This window comes from Acomys russatus, chromosome 27, assembly GCF_903995435.1.
Source record: "Acomys russatus chromosome 27, mAcoRus1.1, whole genome shotgun sequence".
NCBI classification, from domain to species: Eukaryota; Metazoa; Chordata; class Mammalia; order Rodentia; family Muridae; genus Acomys; species Acomys russatus.
In genome coordinates, this window is record NC_067163.1 from 43,236,333 (window position 1) to 43,251,922 (window position 15,590).

The window sequence follows — 15,590 nt, forward strand, 5'->3', positions numbered from 1 at the left end:
GACAAAGCAGCCAGCTAGAGGAAGGGGATCCAAAGGCAGGCAACACAGCCAGAGACAGCTCCCTGCTGCAATTGTTTGGGGACTCACATGAAGACCAAGCTGCACATCTGCCCCATATGTATAGGGGGCCAAGATCCCATGCATGTTATTTGGTTTGTGGTTCAGGATCTGTGATTCCCCCATGGACCTAGCTTAGATTTCTCTGCAAGTCTTCTCATGGTATCCTTGACTCCTCTGGCTCCCTCAATCCTTCCTCCCACTCTTTCACAAGACTACCAGAGCTCTGCCTGTTGTTTAGCTTTGGGTCTCTGGATCCATTGCCAGCCATCCTCTGGATGAAGCCTCTCAGAAGACAGTTATGCTAGGCTTCTGTCAGCAAGCATAGCGGAGTATCATTAATAGTGTCAATGATTGGCTCTCTTCTATGGTATGGGTCTCAAGTTGGGCCAATCATTGGTTAGCCATTTGCTCAATTTCTGCTCCCTCTTTATCCCTATACTTCTTGTAGGCAGAACAAAGGTTTTGTGGGTGAGTTGGTTTCCTTATCCCTCTGCTGGAAGTCCTGCCTGGCTACATGGGGTGCCCAGCTTAGGCCTATACCCCCTCCTGCTAAGAGTCTCAGTTAAGAGCACCCCTATAGACTCCCAGGAGCCTACCTTTTCCCAGATATGCCCCTCCACTGATTTTCATTCTCTTTCTAAGCACTCTCTCCCCCACCTCTGTCTCCCCTCCATCCCTACTGCCTTTAACCTCCTTATCCCCTCTCCTAGCTGGTTGCTTTTCTCCATCTACTTCAGATGTCTATTTTATTTCCTATTCTGAGTGAGACTCAAGCATCCTCCTTTGTACCCTCCTTGTTACTTAGCTTCTTTGAGTGTATGGATTGTAGCATGGTTATCCTGTAACGTATGGCTAATATCCACTTATAAGTGAGTATGTACCCTGCATGCATTCCTGAGTCTGGGTTATTTCACTCAGAACGCTGTTTTCTAGTTCCATCCATTTTTCTTCAAATTTCATGACGTCTTTGTTTTTAATAGCTGAGTAGTGTTCCATTGTGTAAATGTACCTTATTTTCTTATCCATTCTTCACTTGAGAGTCATCATTAGTTGCTTTCTTTTAAAAAATAAATTTTAATTGAAGTAGAGTTACTTCTCTTTCTCATTCCCTTTCATTTCTCTACCCCTCCCAGCTGCCTTTGCTCTAACCACTCCTATGCCCTCCAGTCTCAAGTTGATAGTCTCTTTTTTTTCATTAATTTGTGAAATATATATATATATATACATAAATTCACAAATATGTAAACATATTCTGTTGAGTTGCTGATTGTGTGTAGAGGGTTCAGGGTCTACCACTCTGCATTGGACAACTAAGAGATGTGCTCATCTCAGCGAAAGCTGATTTCTTCCCAGCAGTCATTGGTTGCCTGTAGATCTCTTTCTAAGGTGGGCACAAGAATTCCACTGACATGTTATCATATTCATTGATAATGCTGCTGCCCCAATCTTATTGATTAAGCTATTTTTAGAAAGACTCTTTTACAGATCATTTCTCAGTCCTCCGGGTCTTATAATCTTTTCATCTCTTCCTCATTATATTTCCTGAGCCCTAGATGGAGGAGCTATGATATAGATACATTGATTATGTCTTGGCTCACCTCAGTCTGTTGATTTACTTCTAAGTTAATATTTATGTAGTAATCATGTAACTTTAATTTTTAAAAAATTATCAAACTAGCAAAATAGTTAGTACAAAACCTCACTCTTCTCTTTAAACTATTTCAATGTAAGTTTGAGATATAAAATTATATCCTAATTCCTTAATAGAAGCAAGAAGAGTGTGTTTGATGACCACTAAAAGTAGCAACATAATATGTAGATATCACTTGTGTCTAACTTCCAAATACAAGTCATACTTCATAAGCTATTCAAATAAATAATGATGATTCCCGAACAACATTATCGAGTTTATAATCACTTTTCCTTCCATCTGAAACATCTTTTGATTTTTTTTAAAATAGAGAATAAATATTTTTCATATAATATATTCTCATTAGTTTTTTTCTTTCCCATCCACTCCCAGATCATCCCATTTTACCACCCAAATCCATACCCTTTCTTTCTTTCTCATTAACGAAGAAATAGTCATCTAAAAAGATCTCGTCATTAAAATGTTTTTTTTAAGTTATGCAGAAGAATGTAAGTCACCTTGCATTTATCAAGTATTATAGGTAGCATGTTATCAAATTTTGTAGAGGAATTTTAATCTAGGAATGGTTGCTCTGGGAGGGGATCACATCCACAGATATGTCTGTGTGATGCAGCTGGACTATAGACATATTCTTGGTGTCTTTATTCACCTTTATACACCCTTTTTACCCTTGTATAATCTTTATGTACTGTTATACACCTTTAGTCTCTCTGGCTGCAATAAGATACTCTTTTAATACACAACATTAATCAAAAACTATGACATCTAATTGAGAGACAGACAAAGTGACGAATCAGAGAAAGATTTGGCATAATGAATCAGAAGTGGATATGTCCAAATCTCACAAGAACAGGATAGGAAAGAGAGGCTACTTAAGAGTAGCAGCAACAGCAGGAGAGAGAGAGAGAGAGAGAGAGAGAGAGAGAGAGAGAGAGAGAGAGAGAGAGAGAGAGAGAGAGAGGGAGAGAGAGAGAGGCAGTTTCTGGAGAGAGTAGAATAGAGTTCAGGAATACAGTACAGATTGGTGCAGTTAAGTTGAGTGCAATAGAGTTCACGCAGTTCAGTTCATGGAATTCAGAGACAGTTTTTCCAAACAGAGAAATTCAATGAGAAGCAGAGAGAAGCTAGTTTGAATCAGTCAGATTGGAAATGAGTTTTGAGCTGAGTTTAGCCAGCCAGCCAGTGTTCAGACAGAACTAGGAAGGGTGAGCAGTAAATCTCAGAGGCTAAAAATATTCTAGACCTAGGTTAGCAGACAGAGGCTAGAAGCTGAAGACTTCAAGGTTGGGCCTTGCAGAAGATTAGGTTGTATGGAAGCTAGAAACTTCTAGGCTAAGGCCTAGAAATCAGTCAAAACATGAAGGCCCAAGCCAAGCCATATATTTGTAAAGCTTGAATACTACTCTCATCTCATTCCCTCATCTGAGGAAATGAAAATATTACAAAATGTAAATCATATTAATATTTATTATTACTTGTAATTTTACTTGGAGTACTTATGTCATTATCCACTAAAATATATCTACAGATAGGACATATAACTAAGCACACATATATAAACATTGCATGCACATGTTTGCATGTATGTATGTATTTATTCCCTTTTCTGAGTTCTTTGAAGACCAAGAACTCACACGGATATTTACAGTACTATGAAGTTTATTCCAGTTTCTACATTTCTGTGTTTTAAAGTTCTCATCTGGCAACAGGAATCTGACTCCAGTTATACTCATATTTATTTGGTCAAGATGCAGTGACTCTTTGATGCTACAGCCTTTCCTTTGGTTCCCTACCTTGTTACACTCTGAAATCCTCCTTTGTTTTTTTTTTTTGTTTTTTTTTTGTTTTTTTTATTAATTTATTCTTGTTACATCTCAATGTTTATCCCATCCCTTGTATCCTCCCATTCCTCCCCCCCCCCCCCATTTTCCCATTATTCCCCTCCCCTATGACTGTTCCTGAGGGGGATTACGTCCCCCTGTATATTCTCATAGAGTGTCATTCAAATTCCACCTCTGCATGTTAGAGACCCAGAAGGACACACTCCCTGTTCTTCTTAGGGACTTCCCTGCTTTGCTCATTTTCTCGTTGTGATAACATAGTCCTTAATCTCTAACACGCTGTGTCTTACAGAGTTTCTTTACAGAACTGCCTCTCACTGCAGTGGGTATCCAAAATATCAGGTACTCTTGGCACAGAAACCTATCTTACAATACCCCGCTGGAATAATTTAGGAGTGCATTTCTGTGAAACAAGAGAATAAATGGAATTCTACTTTTATTCCATAAATCACAAATTATAAATCTTTATTTATAGTGATTAAGAATATTTTTCTTTAAAAAAAAGAATATTCTTCTTTTTAAAAAAGCAAGACAGTTTCCCCCTCCAAGATGTATATGTGCTTTGAATTACACTAAGAACAAATCTCGAGGTAGGGTTATTTTTAATCTTCAATTATACTCTGTCTTTAAAACAGGTAGAGCTTTTTTTTTTTTTTTAATAGAATTCTGTTAAAAATACCTTAGAGTCATTCTTATGAAAATTTGAGTTGTTTAATTGTTTGTTCTACACTGGCCTAATGAATACTTTCTCTGGTGTGATTAAAAATAACATCATCAACAAGTCTCTGCATTGCACTTTGATGTTCTGCTTTCATTTCATCTCTAAACTTAAAAGCCATGTTCTATGTCTTTAAGGGACATTTAAAAGAAAAATCGCTGCTGAAAACATCTGCAACCGCTGTCATTTGCTTTTCAGGCCAAGGATGTCGACTGTAATGAACAATTTAGAAACACAGTTTGCCATATGGATGCTGTAGCAGTTATTTGCTCTGTTGCTAAACATAGTGGTGTATTGGATGGATATAACAGCTTTTGCATTGGCACGGAGAAGTAACAGATTGGCCAAGGACTTCTAAGCAGGTGCTGTCTGTGATAGCGGGTAGATTTACAATACTCTCAGGGCTTTATACTCTATAAAAAATTTCAATAGATATAGCAATACTTAAGATAAAAAGGATGCTCCAAAATTGCTGACTCATCTGACCTGGACCAGTCAAATGGGTAGAACACAGTTTCTTTAACGCATAATAGTTTTGTATGCATCACATTCTATTAGTCTGTCTACATGTTCACAGTCCCTCAGTCAGGTACATTCCATGTTAAACTCTCCTATATCCAATCCTCCAGAGATTTTATTGGTCAGTACAATTAGTGATTTCACAACAGTGAAGGCTATCTCCTTGTTCTAGTTATTTCTGGTTGTTGTTGTAATGAAACACCAAGAAGTAAAACAACTAGGGAAGGAAGGAGTTCATCGGCATGCTAGCCACAGCCCAAAATAAAGTAAAGCCACGGCAGGAACATGGAGATAGGAACGGAAGCAGAGACTGCAAGAATATTCTTACTGGCTTGCTTAGGTTGTGTATCTATAGATGCTAGGACACTCATCTCGGGTGGCATCATCTAGAGTTGGTCCTCCCATGCCAGTTATTATTCAAGAAAATGCCCCACAGGTTTACCACAGGCCAGCTGGATGGTAGCAATACCTCAACTGAAGTTCCCTCTTCCAAGGTGTCTCAAGCTTGTGTCATGATGGCAAGATATGATCATCACGCAGTTACAGTCACATGATCAGGAACCTGTAAAGGCACCAAAGTGATCAAGAAGTACACAGCATACAGTTTGGTATCACGTGAGACGCTGTGATCTAAAACATTGACCTTTATAACCAAATTGATGTTTAATATTTTGAAATCTTTATATATAAATCTTATTTACATATGAGTATGTCTATTCAATGAGTGTGGGCTGAACTTTTGAGAAAAATACAATTAGGTTTGATACCTGTATTCATGTGTCCTTTCTTCTGCGGGATGATTGCACAAACAGGTAAGTAGTCGACTGAACATCAAATATCACTCATGTGCACTTAGCAGACAAAAAACCCATATACATACATACATAAATATATATACATATGTACATATACATATACAATACATATGCATATATATGACATGACAGAGTACAAAATGTAGATCTGTGACCATTGAGAATTACTTTATTTTCACATTAAATTTGAAAATTAAAACATCAACTGTTTACTTTTAGAAACAGTTTACTGCATATTGATGGAGACATATTAGAGTGGCAGGGCATGCCATCAGTAGAGTGGTTAACTTTACTTTTATCTTCTGTAGAAGATGTAGAAGCTTCTGTAGAAATATGCTGGTTTTCTTGTGACATTTCTTCACTTTTATATTCACACTTCTGTTCGACATAGGATGGCGCTACCATTTTTTATGGAACAAAACAACAATTTCCATGGTTTCTCCTCCTAATATGGTATTTAAGGAAGCCCTTTTTGAGCCTTAGTGGGATGAGGAAGATACAACCTGAAGCATTGATTCTGAAGAAAATTAATTAGAGTAAAATTACTAACTTATTTGTCCTCCATTTATCTACCACTATTCATACTTCTGTGGATAAAAATCATATTTAAAAGATGGTGCTAAAAATAGAGAATTACCTCACCTTTTACTCAATGCCTACTGCAAATTAAAGTTTTACAACAAAGGCCCTCCTTGATAAATTTTCCTTCCCTCAAGGAAGATCAAGAAGAGTAACATAATGAATCTGAAACTCAGGAATGATCCTGAGACTTCCATTCTTGTAATCAGCAGGAAAATAGCAGTGTTTTCCCATACAGTGGAATCGTGGGATAATAACCTAAAACTGTGAAGCACTCTGTTCAGCTTTTTAATGATACCATTCACCCTGTGTGTGTTTTCAGAGTTCACTTAAGACTTATATGGAGGGAATGGTGGAAAAAAGAATGTACCCCTAACATATTATTGTGACTTCACACTGTCCTTTTGATGCAATGGAAAGAAACAGTGGAGCAAATTCTGTTTTCTCTTACCATCAAATTCTTTGGGTATTCACTCACCTCAAGTTATCTAAGTAACATAGTTTCTGTTCATTTATGTTTCTCTTTTCAATCATATTTTTGAGATTATAGCATAATTATAATGTCTCTCCCTTCTTTTTCTTTCCACTAAAACCTTCCAAATACCCCTCCTTGATCTTCTTCAACTTTATGTCCTCTCTGTTTACTCACTGGTATTGCATTCATATGTGTATACAAGTACACATATATATTCCCGACGTGATTGGGTCAATCATATAATATTACCTTTAGGTATGTTTTCACGGCTCACCATTTAGTACTGGAAAACCATTTGTTTTATTCTTCCCTGAAGATGCCTACCTTCTCGCTCCCAGCTTTACACAGTTGCTTATAGTTCCTAATGTAGGGCTGAGGTCTTGTGGGATTTTCCCTGTCTGCTTTGGTGATTCCATTGGTGTGTGATTCTATTTAGCTCGCATGTGGGCCATCATCCTGGTGGGACATTATGTATGAAACTTCTGATATTAGTAGGAGACAGAATCTCTTAACAAACTCCCTAATCCCTTGGCTCTTTCCGTCTTTTTACTTCTTCTTCTGCATGATCCCTAAGCCTTTTGTATGAAAATGTTTTGTCAGTATATCAATGGGACTGAACTCTGAAGCTCGGCATTTTAATTGGTTTGAGTTTTATAAGCAAGATAGCAAATGGTGTAAGCATATGTTTTTATACTCACACAGAAGATAAGGATTGAATTTTTTCTTTATATACCTACCCGTACCACACATACAAAACCATTTTTTAAAATACTATTACACATGCAGAGTTAGAATTACATATTTGTCATACTCACTTTCTAACATTTTGTAGCAATATAAATATTCAAGTATATCTTTAATTCATCTACAAGTTCTGAATATCATATTACCATCCCTAAATGACACAATTTTAGAAAGAAAAATAAGCATTTAATTTTGTAATTTTCTATGGAAATGCTAGAAAATGGAGGAATTACATCAAAATTTAACAGCAAGATATTATTGCTTGCTAAATATTTATAGTAAACCTTAATTGCATGTAAAGTATGAGAGTAGTGAAAAATGTATTGGTAGGTAAGAAAGCATTTAAGCTTTATAGCCTTATGTGCCATTTAAAAAATAACAAAAGACATTTTATTTTAATTAATTAATTAATTATGCATTTTGCATCCTGGTCATGGCCCCATCCCTCCTCATCTTCCAGCCCCACCCTCCCTATCTCTCTTTTATTCCTCAAAAAAGGGGAGTCCTACTTCCAATCCACCCTGCGCACCAAGTTGCATCAGGACTGGGTGCATTCTCTTCCTCTGTGTCCTGGCAAGGCAGTTTCAATTACAGTGAAGAACAGAGTGTTAAGTGTCTTTTATATCACTTTGTATCTCATTGCCTTGAGACAAGGTCTTTCCTTGAACGGAAAGTGTGCTGTTTAGGTTCCTGAAACCAAGTTTTCTCCACCCGTAAGTCCTTGGGTTACAGGTGCACACATGCATGCATGTATCCACCCAGAAGACCTGAGGTTACAGGCATACGCATGCAGGTCTCCACCCATAAGTGCTGTGGTTACAGGCTCACACATGCATGTCTCCACCCATAAGTGCTGGGGTTACAGGCACACACATGCATGTTTCCACCCATAAGTGCTGGGGTACAGGCTCACTCATGCATGTCTAGATTTTTATGTGGGTAATTGGGATTAGAACTCAGGCCCTCATCACACCCAGTACATGCTTTTAGCCACAGAGACATCCCCTAAGCTCCCAAATACATGTTAAAGTGTTAATGATATTTTTTCTAAAAGTGTAGAGATAATCACATGTTGTTTTAAGTCCAGTAGTTTTAGATACAAGCTGTTTGTAGTATTTTACATTTTACTGTGCAATAAGCAATTAAAATAGATTTAGAGGTCAAGCATGGTGGTACATGTCTTTAACCCAACATTTTAGGAGGCAGAGGCTAAGCACAATTCTCCTACACTAAACCTCAAAGATAAATTTACTCTTAGATATTAGCTAAAGAAATCAAAATATATTACTCATATACTTAAGCTTGTATATATTTTCTTATATGATTAATTTAGATAAAATTTAAGGCAGAGAAATTTAATTGATGTGACAAAACATTTCAGTTAAATAACTGTCAGCCTAATTGCAGCACTTCAGGCCAGGTTAAGGTCACACAGTACAAAAACATGATTCCTAAAATTGGGCCTGACCATGCTACTTACAGTACCTAAAGAATTCCTTATAGCATTTTATATATTTGCTATCTTAATGTATAAATGCTAGAATGTTGCCCACTCCTCCATTATTTTGGAGTAAATAATATCCTGTACCTGGCAACAAGAAGTACCAAAGAGTTAACTGATCTCTCAGTGGTTACATTATTTTCTCTGTGAATCTTTCATTTCCTGTGTACATGTCTTAGATATGTAGTAAAGTTGAATAAACAGAACTAATTAAAAATTCCTTGAATTTATGATGACTTCAAAATCAGACATTTAGAAGGGAGTTGGAGAATGGCTGAGTGGGGAATCTCCTCTTTCAATTAGACATTGGTGGAATTCTCAAGATTAGTATTTAGAATCCAAAAAAATAAACCATAAGCTTGTAACAGTCTGGGAAGTGTTTATTCAAAATATGCTGGTGGAATTCTTTAACACCAAAAAGCATCAAATTTTGTTTACTGCACAGGATTATAGTAGTCTGGAATGCAGCATCATTCCAGCAGCTTCCAAGAAAACAGACAAGCTGGAGCTCTTTAAACAGTACATCCAGAGAGGAATGACCCTGTGTGGCCTGTCTGGAAACTCCACAACAAAAGTTATTTGATATCTGACTTCTCTTAGATCACAGTTGGGGACAGTCCCGATTCCCTGGACATCTGTTGAAAACAATCAGAAACTGGCTTTACCATCTATTATTCCAAACTTCAAGTTAGAATCTGTACAATATAGTAAACAGATAGAGATGTGAGAGACTTAACAAAGCTTTGAAAAGCTCTCATGTGTTCTGACAACAGTGGAAGTTACGTAGGGGTGGAGAGCTATGTGCATACCCAACAGAGACTGAAAAGGAGTCCATTCTGGTACTAATAGGAAGAGAAAGCTAAGGTAAAAAGTCATATCCTTGTGAGCATAGAAGCCCTGCCTTCAAAGAAAATGAAGCCCTTGGCTGAGTAGATAGTTACAGTTTCGAGGAACTCAAGAAACCGCTGTCCCACCATTCTGATCTCAAAGCTTGTAGAACAGATTTCAGGGTCTGGAAATCACTGTAGCTTACTGTTCAACAAAGAATAAATCCTAAAAAAAAAAAACAATTTTTAAAAGTGTGAATTGGAGGCAGATGTGTGTATGGAGCTGGAGGTGTGCCACCATACAACATCTGGCTACATACTACCCACCATAGCTTATTTAATACTTGTAATTTTTAACAAAATTTTAGGAGACATACAAACACAGAAATATCATCCAGGGAAAATGAACAGCAGAATATCTCTGAAGTGACTCATAGACTATATTTATTAGACAGTCACAAAACAGCTACAAATTGCATATTCAGGGGAATTGACTCTCCTTGCCTTTTCTTCTTGCCTGTTCAGAGCCCAAGATCAAACAGAATTGGCTTCATTTTGTCTATATGGTGTATGAAAACCTTCTCATACATTCAATGACATATATTCTCTGTATTCATTAGATTAGCTCTTTGTAAACCAGACAGTTGTCACTGTTCAAAGTACATCACCAACCTTGAGATTTTTCCATCTAGACTTCCAGAATACCTGCCTTCAGTGTTGCTCATCCATGAACATACAAATAATACCTCTATTCTTTTTGTAAATAATAAAAATCACAGAATTTCTTGAAAATATGTTAGGTGATCACCTACCAGCCTATATAATATTCCTCTCTTTTTCAGGCCCTCCAGTTAACGTCACATGCAACATATTCATAAACAGCTTTGGCTCCATCGCAGAGACAACTATGGTAAGCCTGTCCACTCTGCCACAAGTCTCACCCTGGATGAATTTGTAATTGCATTAGTGAGAATTTACGTCTTAATTTGGTAAATGAGATTTTAATAAATGAAATTAGTGGAATGACTAAACTGTTATCAACTGTAGAATATAATGTCTATTTAGAAACGACTTTCTAATTAGAGAATTAAAAAAGCATTAAAAGCAGGATGGAATTTTTCTACTTCAAAACTATGCTGTTAAATTCCTAGTTAAAAGTAAAACTCTATAGTGTAAACGTGGCACAGTTAGAAACTGTGGTACGTTTACACTATGGAATACTACTCAACTATTAAAAACAAGGAAATCCTGAAATTTTGAATAAATGGGTTGGGCTAGAAATGATCATACTGAGTTAACCCAGAAGCAGAAAGACTCACATGGTATATACTTACTTATAATTGGACACGAGCCTAAAAAGCATGTCCCACAAAAGTCTTCACTAACCAGGAGATTGGCATAGATGTGAGGACATCCTACTTAGACACTAGGTAAGAGAAATATAGGAGATGGGGAAATAGAAAGACACAGAAGGTCCTAGAAACCTAGAAGAAGAACATTGTGATGGGTGCATCAGGGCCCAGGAGGTCTGCTCAAACTATTGCACTAACCAAGGACAATACAAGTAGTAAACATCGAACCCCTACTCTGATCTTACCAATGGACAGGACATTCTCTACAGTTATGTGGAGATCGGGGACTGACTTTGACATGCACTCTGGTGCTCCATATTTGACCACCTCCCCTCAGTGGGGAGGGTTGGTGGCACTCAAAGAAAGAATAAGCAGGCTACCAAGATGAGACTTGATAGCCTATGATCATATAGTGGGGGAGGAGGTCCCCCTTGGTCATAGACCTAGGGGATGAGAATAGGGGTAAAACAGGAGAGAGGGAGGAATGGTAGGATACAAGTGCTGGGATAACAATTGAGTTGTAATCTGAATAAATTAATAAAATTAAAATTAAAACTCCACTAGATTATTTATTCCCAGTGTTCATTAATAGCATACTAACAAATACCTTGATATTTAATTATTCTGCATACTTACAGTCTATGTATACCACCCTTTTATGTTTCCTACTAAATTCCTTTTTTCAAGTGAATAAGGCACTTTCTCAAACATAATGAAGCTTTACAATAAGCACTGGTCCTAAAGGTACCTAGTCTAGTCTCAGCTACTCAGAGTGTGAGGCAAGAAGATCACAGTTTCAAATGTGTGGGATCCAGAGTAAGATGCAGGCTAGACTGAGAAATTTAATGAGACGTTATCAAAATGAAAAAATCGAAGAAGAAACAAAGAGCTGGGGCGGCAGAGCTTTATAGCAATGCTTACCCTGGTATTGAAGACACAGGCTTGGAACGAAATCAAAACCAGACCCAAACTAAAATAATCTATATAAACTGTAATAATTGTATATTTTCATTTAGCGCTGATGGCTAACTAAGGGAAATCACATAAAAATAAAGCTGATCATTATAGACCAACTTTGTTTTGAATTTTTTAATATTAATTACATTGCAGGCTGCATAATCTTATTTGACTGATAACATTAACTAAGAAAGTTAGCTGATATAAAAAGGCAAAAAAAAAAAAAAAAGTCACTGAACCACTGAACAAATATAAAAATATCTAGCAGCAAAAATTTTGAAAAAAATGTGATGGTTCCTAAATTATCTAGCTATACTGTATTTCTAAACTTAGCAAGAATACATTTGCATTAATACCACAAGTAGATTTAACTAAATCACGTGAAGTACTTGAAAAAATAATATTTGCAAATCTATCATAAGAAATTTACAATAATTTACATATTTCAGAGTCTCATAATAATGAAATTTTTGTGAATTATAATCTGGCAAACAATTAGTAATTAATAATGTGTAAATTATTTTCTGTGTCAGTTGTTTGGGTTTTATACACAAAGGAAAGGAATTTATTTATCTCAACAGGAAGAGCCTTTTAGGCACCATTTCCTTCAAATTGTCCCACTATTTATCTTAAACAACATCTACATGGCTTCCTCAAATGCAATATAGTTACAAGAAAAATTGGTGAAAAATAATGGGGTTCAAACTTTAATGCATGAAAAGTATTTGTTGAATCAATTAAGACAGCATATAAAGACATATGAATGTGTATTAATTTAAACACAGAAAGTGATATGATTTTTATGTAAGCACAGTGTGATTTTGTTGAGTCTACATTTAAGTAACTGTAATTTTTTAGACTATCATGTTCTAGACTCTCATTGAATATTTAGTTCTGATTCATATCCTGTGTCTGTGTACGCTTTGTATAAATCATCAAAAGAAAACTTCAACTGGCTTTTTTTCTGTGTAATTCCTAAGTTACATTTATATTCCCTGGAAACTATCTTATTTTAATTTCTTCTATACATTGACTGAAATTCTAAAATCCTGCAAGTACATTTCCTGTTCTTTCTCCCGGTAAAGACTGTGTCCAGAAAATACCTCCCACATCATGTTGTGTAGTCTTCTCTGTCTCAGCAAAGTAAGGTGATGATTCTTGAATAAAATAAGTGAACTCTGAGTGTCAGGTTCCTAGAGATTTCTGTTCCTTATAATATGATTCTTCCATCCACCACTAACCTGCCCTTCATAGCTACAATATGACTTTACTGAATAATTTGTTAATATTCTTCATAACGTTTGGAGCATATTGTAAACATACAGACATGGCAAACATGGCTTAGTTTTATGTACTTCTTACATCAGAGCAACCTTTTCCGTTACTACATATTCCTTAGTAAACATTATGTCCTTCACTTTGACAGTCATGAGCAAGCATAAGTAAAGATTAATAAAGACCCCAAGAGATTAATTGCTCATTAAATAATTCACATTGGTGTCTTTTTCTTTTATTCTTCCATATTGCTAAATATGTGATGCCATTAGTTCATTCTAATGCTAAGATTATGTGTTTTAAACATTTCATAACATCGGTTACTACAGCTGAAATATGGTGTCCATCTCTCAAAGTAATACAGAAAAGTGGAACTTGATGTATATTTACCAGAAACAGAATAAATTATTTAGCTTCCAGATAGCTAATTTGGTATATCCTATTCATAATGTCCACCCTCATTACTCAGTAACAAATTGCATTTTTTAATGTATTTGTTTAAACAAATTTTATGCTAATAACATATTAACATGTTTTAAAATTAATTTTATGCTAATAACACTAGCATAATATTTTTGTTAAATTTTTCTTAATGTTTTTATTATATTACATTTCTTTATTTAATTGTGTTTATTTTTATTCTCTCTGTATGTATTTATTTGTCCACACATGTGCACATGTGCACATACATACACATGCCATATTGCACATGTATAGACAAGGAGACAACTTGTAAGTGTTGATTATTTTCCTCCCACTGTGTAATTTGTTAGGACTGAATTTTGGTTTTCAGAGTTAGTGATGAGTGCCTTCACCAAAGAAGTCATCTTGTTAGTAAGAGGCTTAATTCACCTATTTTTTTAAAAAACCTGAAATTATGTCCTTCCTTTTCTGGAAAATAGACACATCTTGAGATTATTGTATCAAGTGTAATAAACCGTACTTAGAGAGACAAATGGCGCATGTTTTATATTATTTGAAGATTATTTTATATACATATCCTACATAGCACATGCATATAGCCACACATATGGGAAATTATCTAAGAGAATTAAATGGATCAACAGAAGAGTGAGGACAGAGAAAGCAGGAGGGGATTAGTATGGTGAAAATCTATGATATGCTCGTACTAAGAAGTCTGAAAACCACGACTATGTAGAGTGCATCTGTGAAATTAGTATTATATAAATGTATCTGGAACTTCCCCTTAAAGGAGTATTGGTCGTCTCTTTTGCATAAGAGATCGTTATCAGACTGAGAATTTCTTTTATTGTTTGTTAAGGTTCTTTTAAAAATTATTTTAGTGTGTGTGTGTGTGTGTGTGTGTGTGTGTGTGTGTGTGTGTGGTGTGTGCGTGTATGTGAATGAGTGTATGTGAGTGTGTGTGCCATGTCACTTATATGGAGGGCAGATAACAGCTCAGTAGAGCAGATTTTTCTCTTTCACCCTGTGCAACTGGAGATCAGTGTCACTCACTCATGTTAGACGACAATCACCCTTTCCTGTTATGCCAGGAATTTCTGTTGTTTGAACTTATGGTTACTATTTATCTTTTTAAACATTCTATATCTTTATTTTTATTGTATGGATGTTTTGCCTGCGTGTATGTCTGTTCACCTGATGTGTGCCAGGTCCCTGTGGAGGTCAAAAAGAGCATATGATACCTTGGAACGGGAGTCATAGTTGACTGTGAGCCACTGAACGGTTTCTGAGAATCAAGCCCAGGTCCTCTGCAAGCCCAGCCAGTGTTCTTAACTACTGAGCTATCTTTCTAGGCCCCAATATTTATCTCTGAAGAGTAACCTTGCCAAATTTGTGTCTTTATTGTATTCTTCTTACTTAAAATTTTCAGTGGTTTTATCTCTTCATATTCCTGAGTTTTCATCCCCTTAATTCCTGCATATGATAATTAGCATTGGCAAATAAGTTGCTGAAAAATCATAATTGTTTTTTTTATCTAATCTACCTTTCCTGTTAAAGGATTTTATATTCCTTCACTGAACTTTATTATGGACGTTCACTCATAGCTACTGAGGGCATTTTATTTGCCTTATTGAGGGAGCATGCCCTTGTTGCTGAGACACAAAATATACTTCAGTGAAATCGTATTGTTCTGCTCAATTTAGGTTTCTGTCTTTTATTTTTCTTTACAATATTCTGTATAAATGTTTACTTAAAATTTTGTAACCACAGGATCTATAAAGCAACAGTTCTTTCTGAGACGTACTTTGCCATATCATTATAAACTGACATATGCTTATTATAAAGTATCTCCT

At 36.0% G+C, this 15,590-nt stretch overlaps 1 protein-coding gene across 1 annotated transcript in view; it reads left to right on the plus strand.

The window, feature by feature from the left end:
* Glra3 (glycine receptor alpha 3) overlaps positions 1–15,590 on the plus strand; it is a 152,337-nt gene that overhangs the window by 54,274 nt on the left and 82,473 nt on the right. Inside the window, exon 3 of the mRNA XM_051169854.1 lies at positions 10,573–10,640. Within this exon, the coding sequence (XP_051025811.1) occupies positions 10,573–10,640 (68 nt within the window). The remainder of the gene's footprint in view (positions 1–10,572; positions 10,641–15,590) is intronic.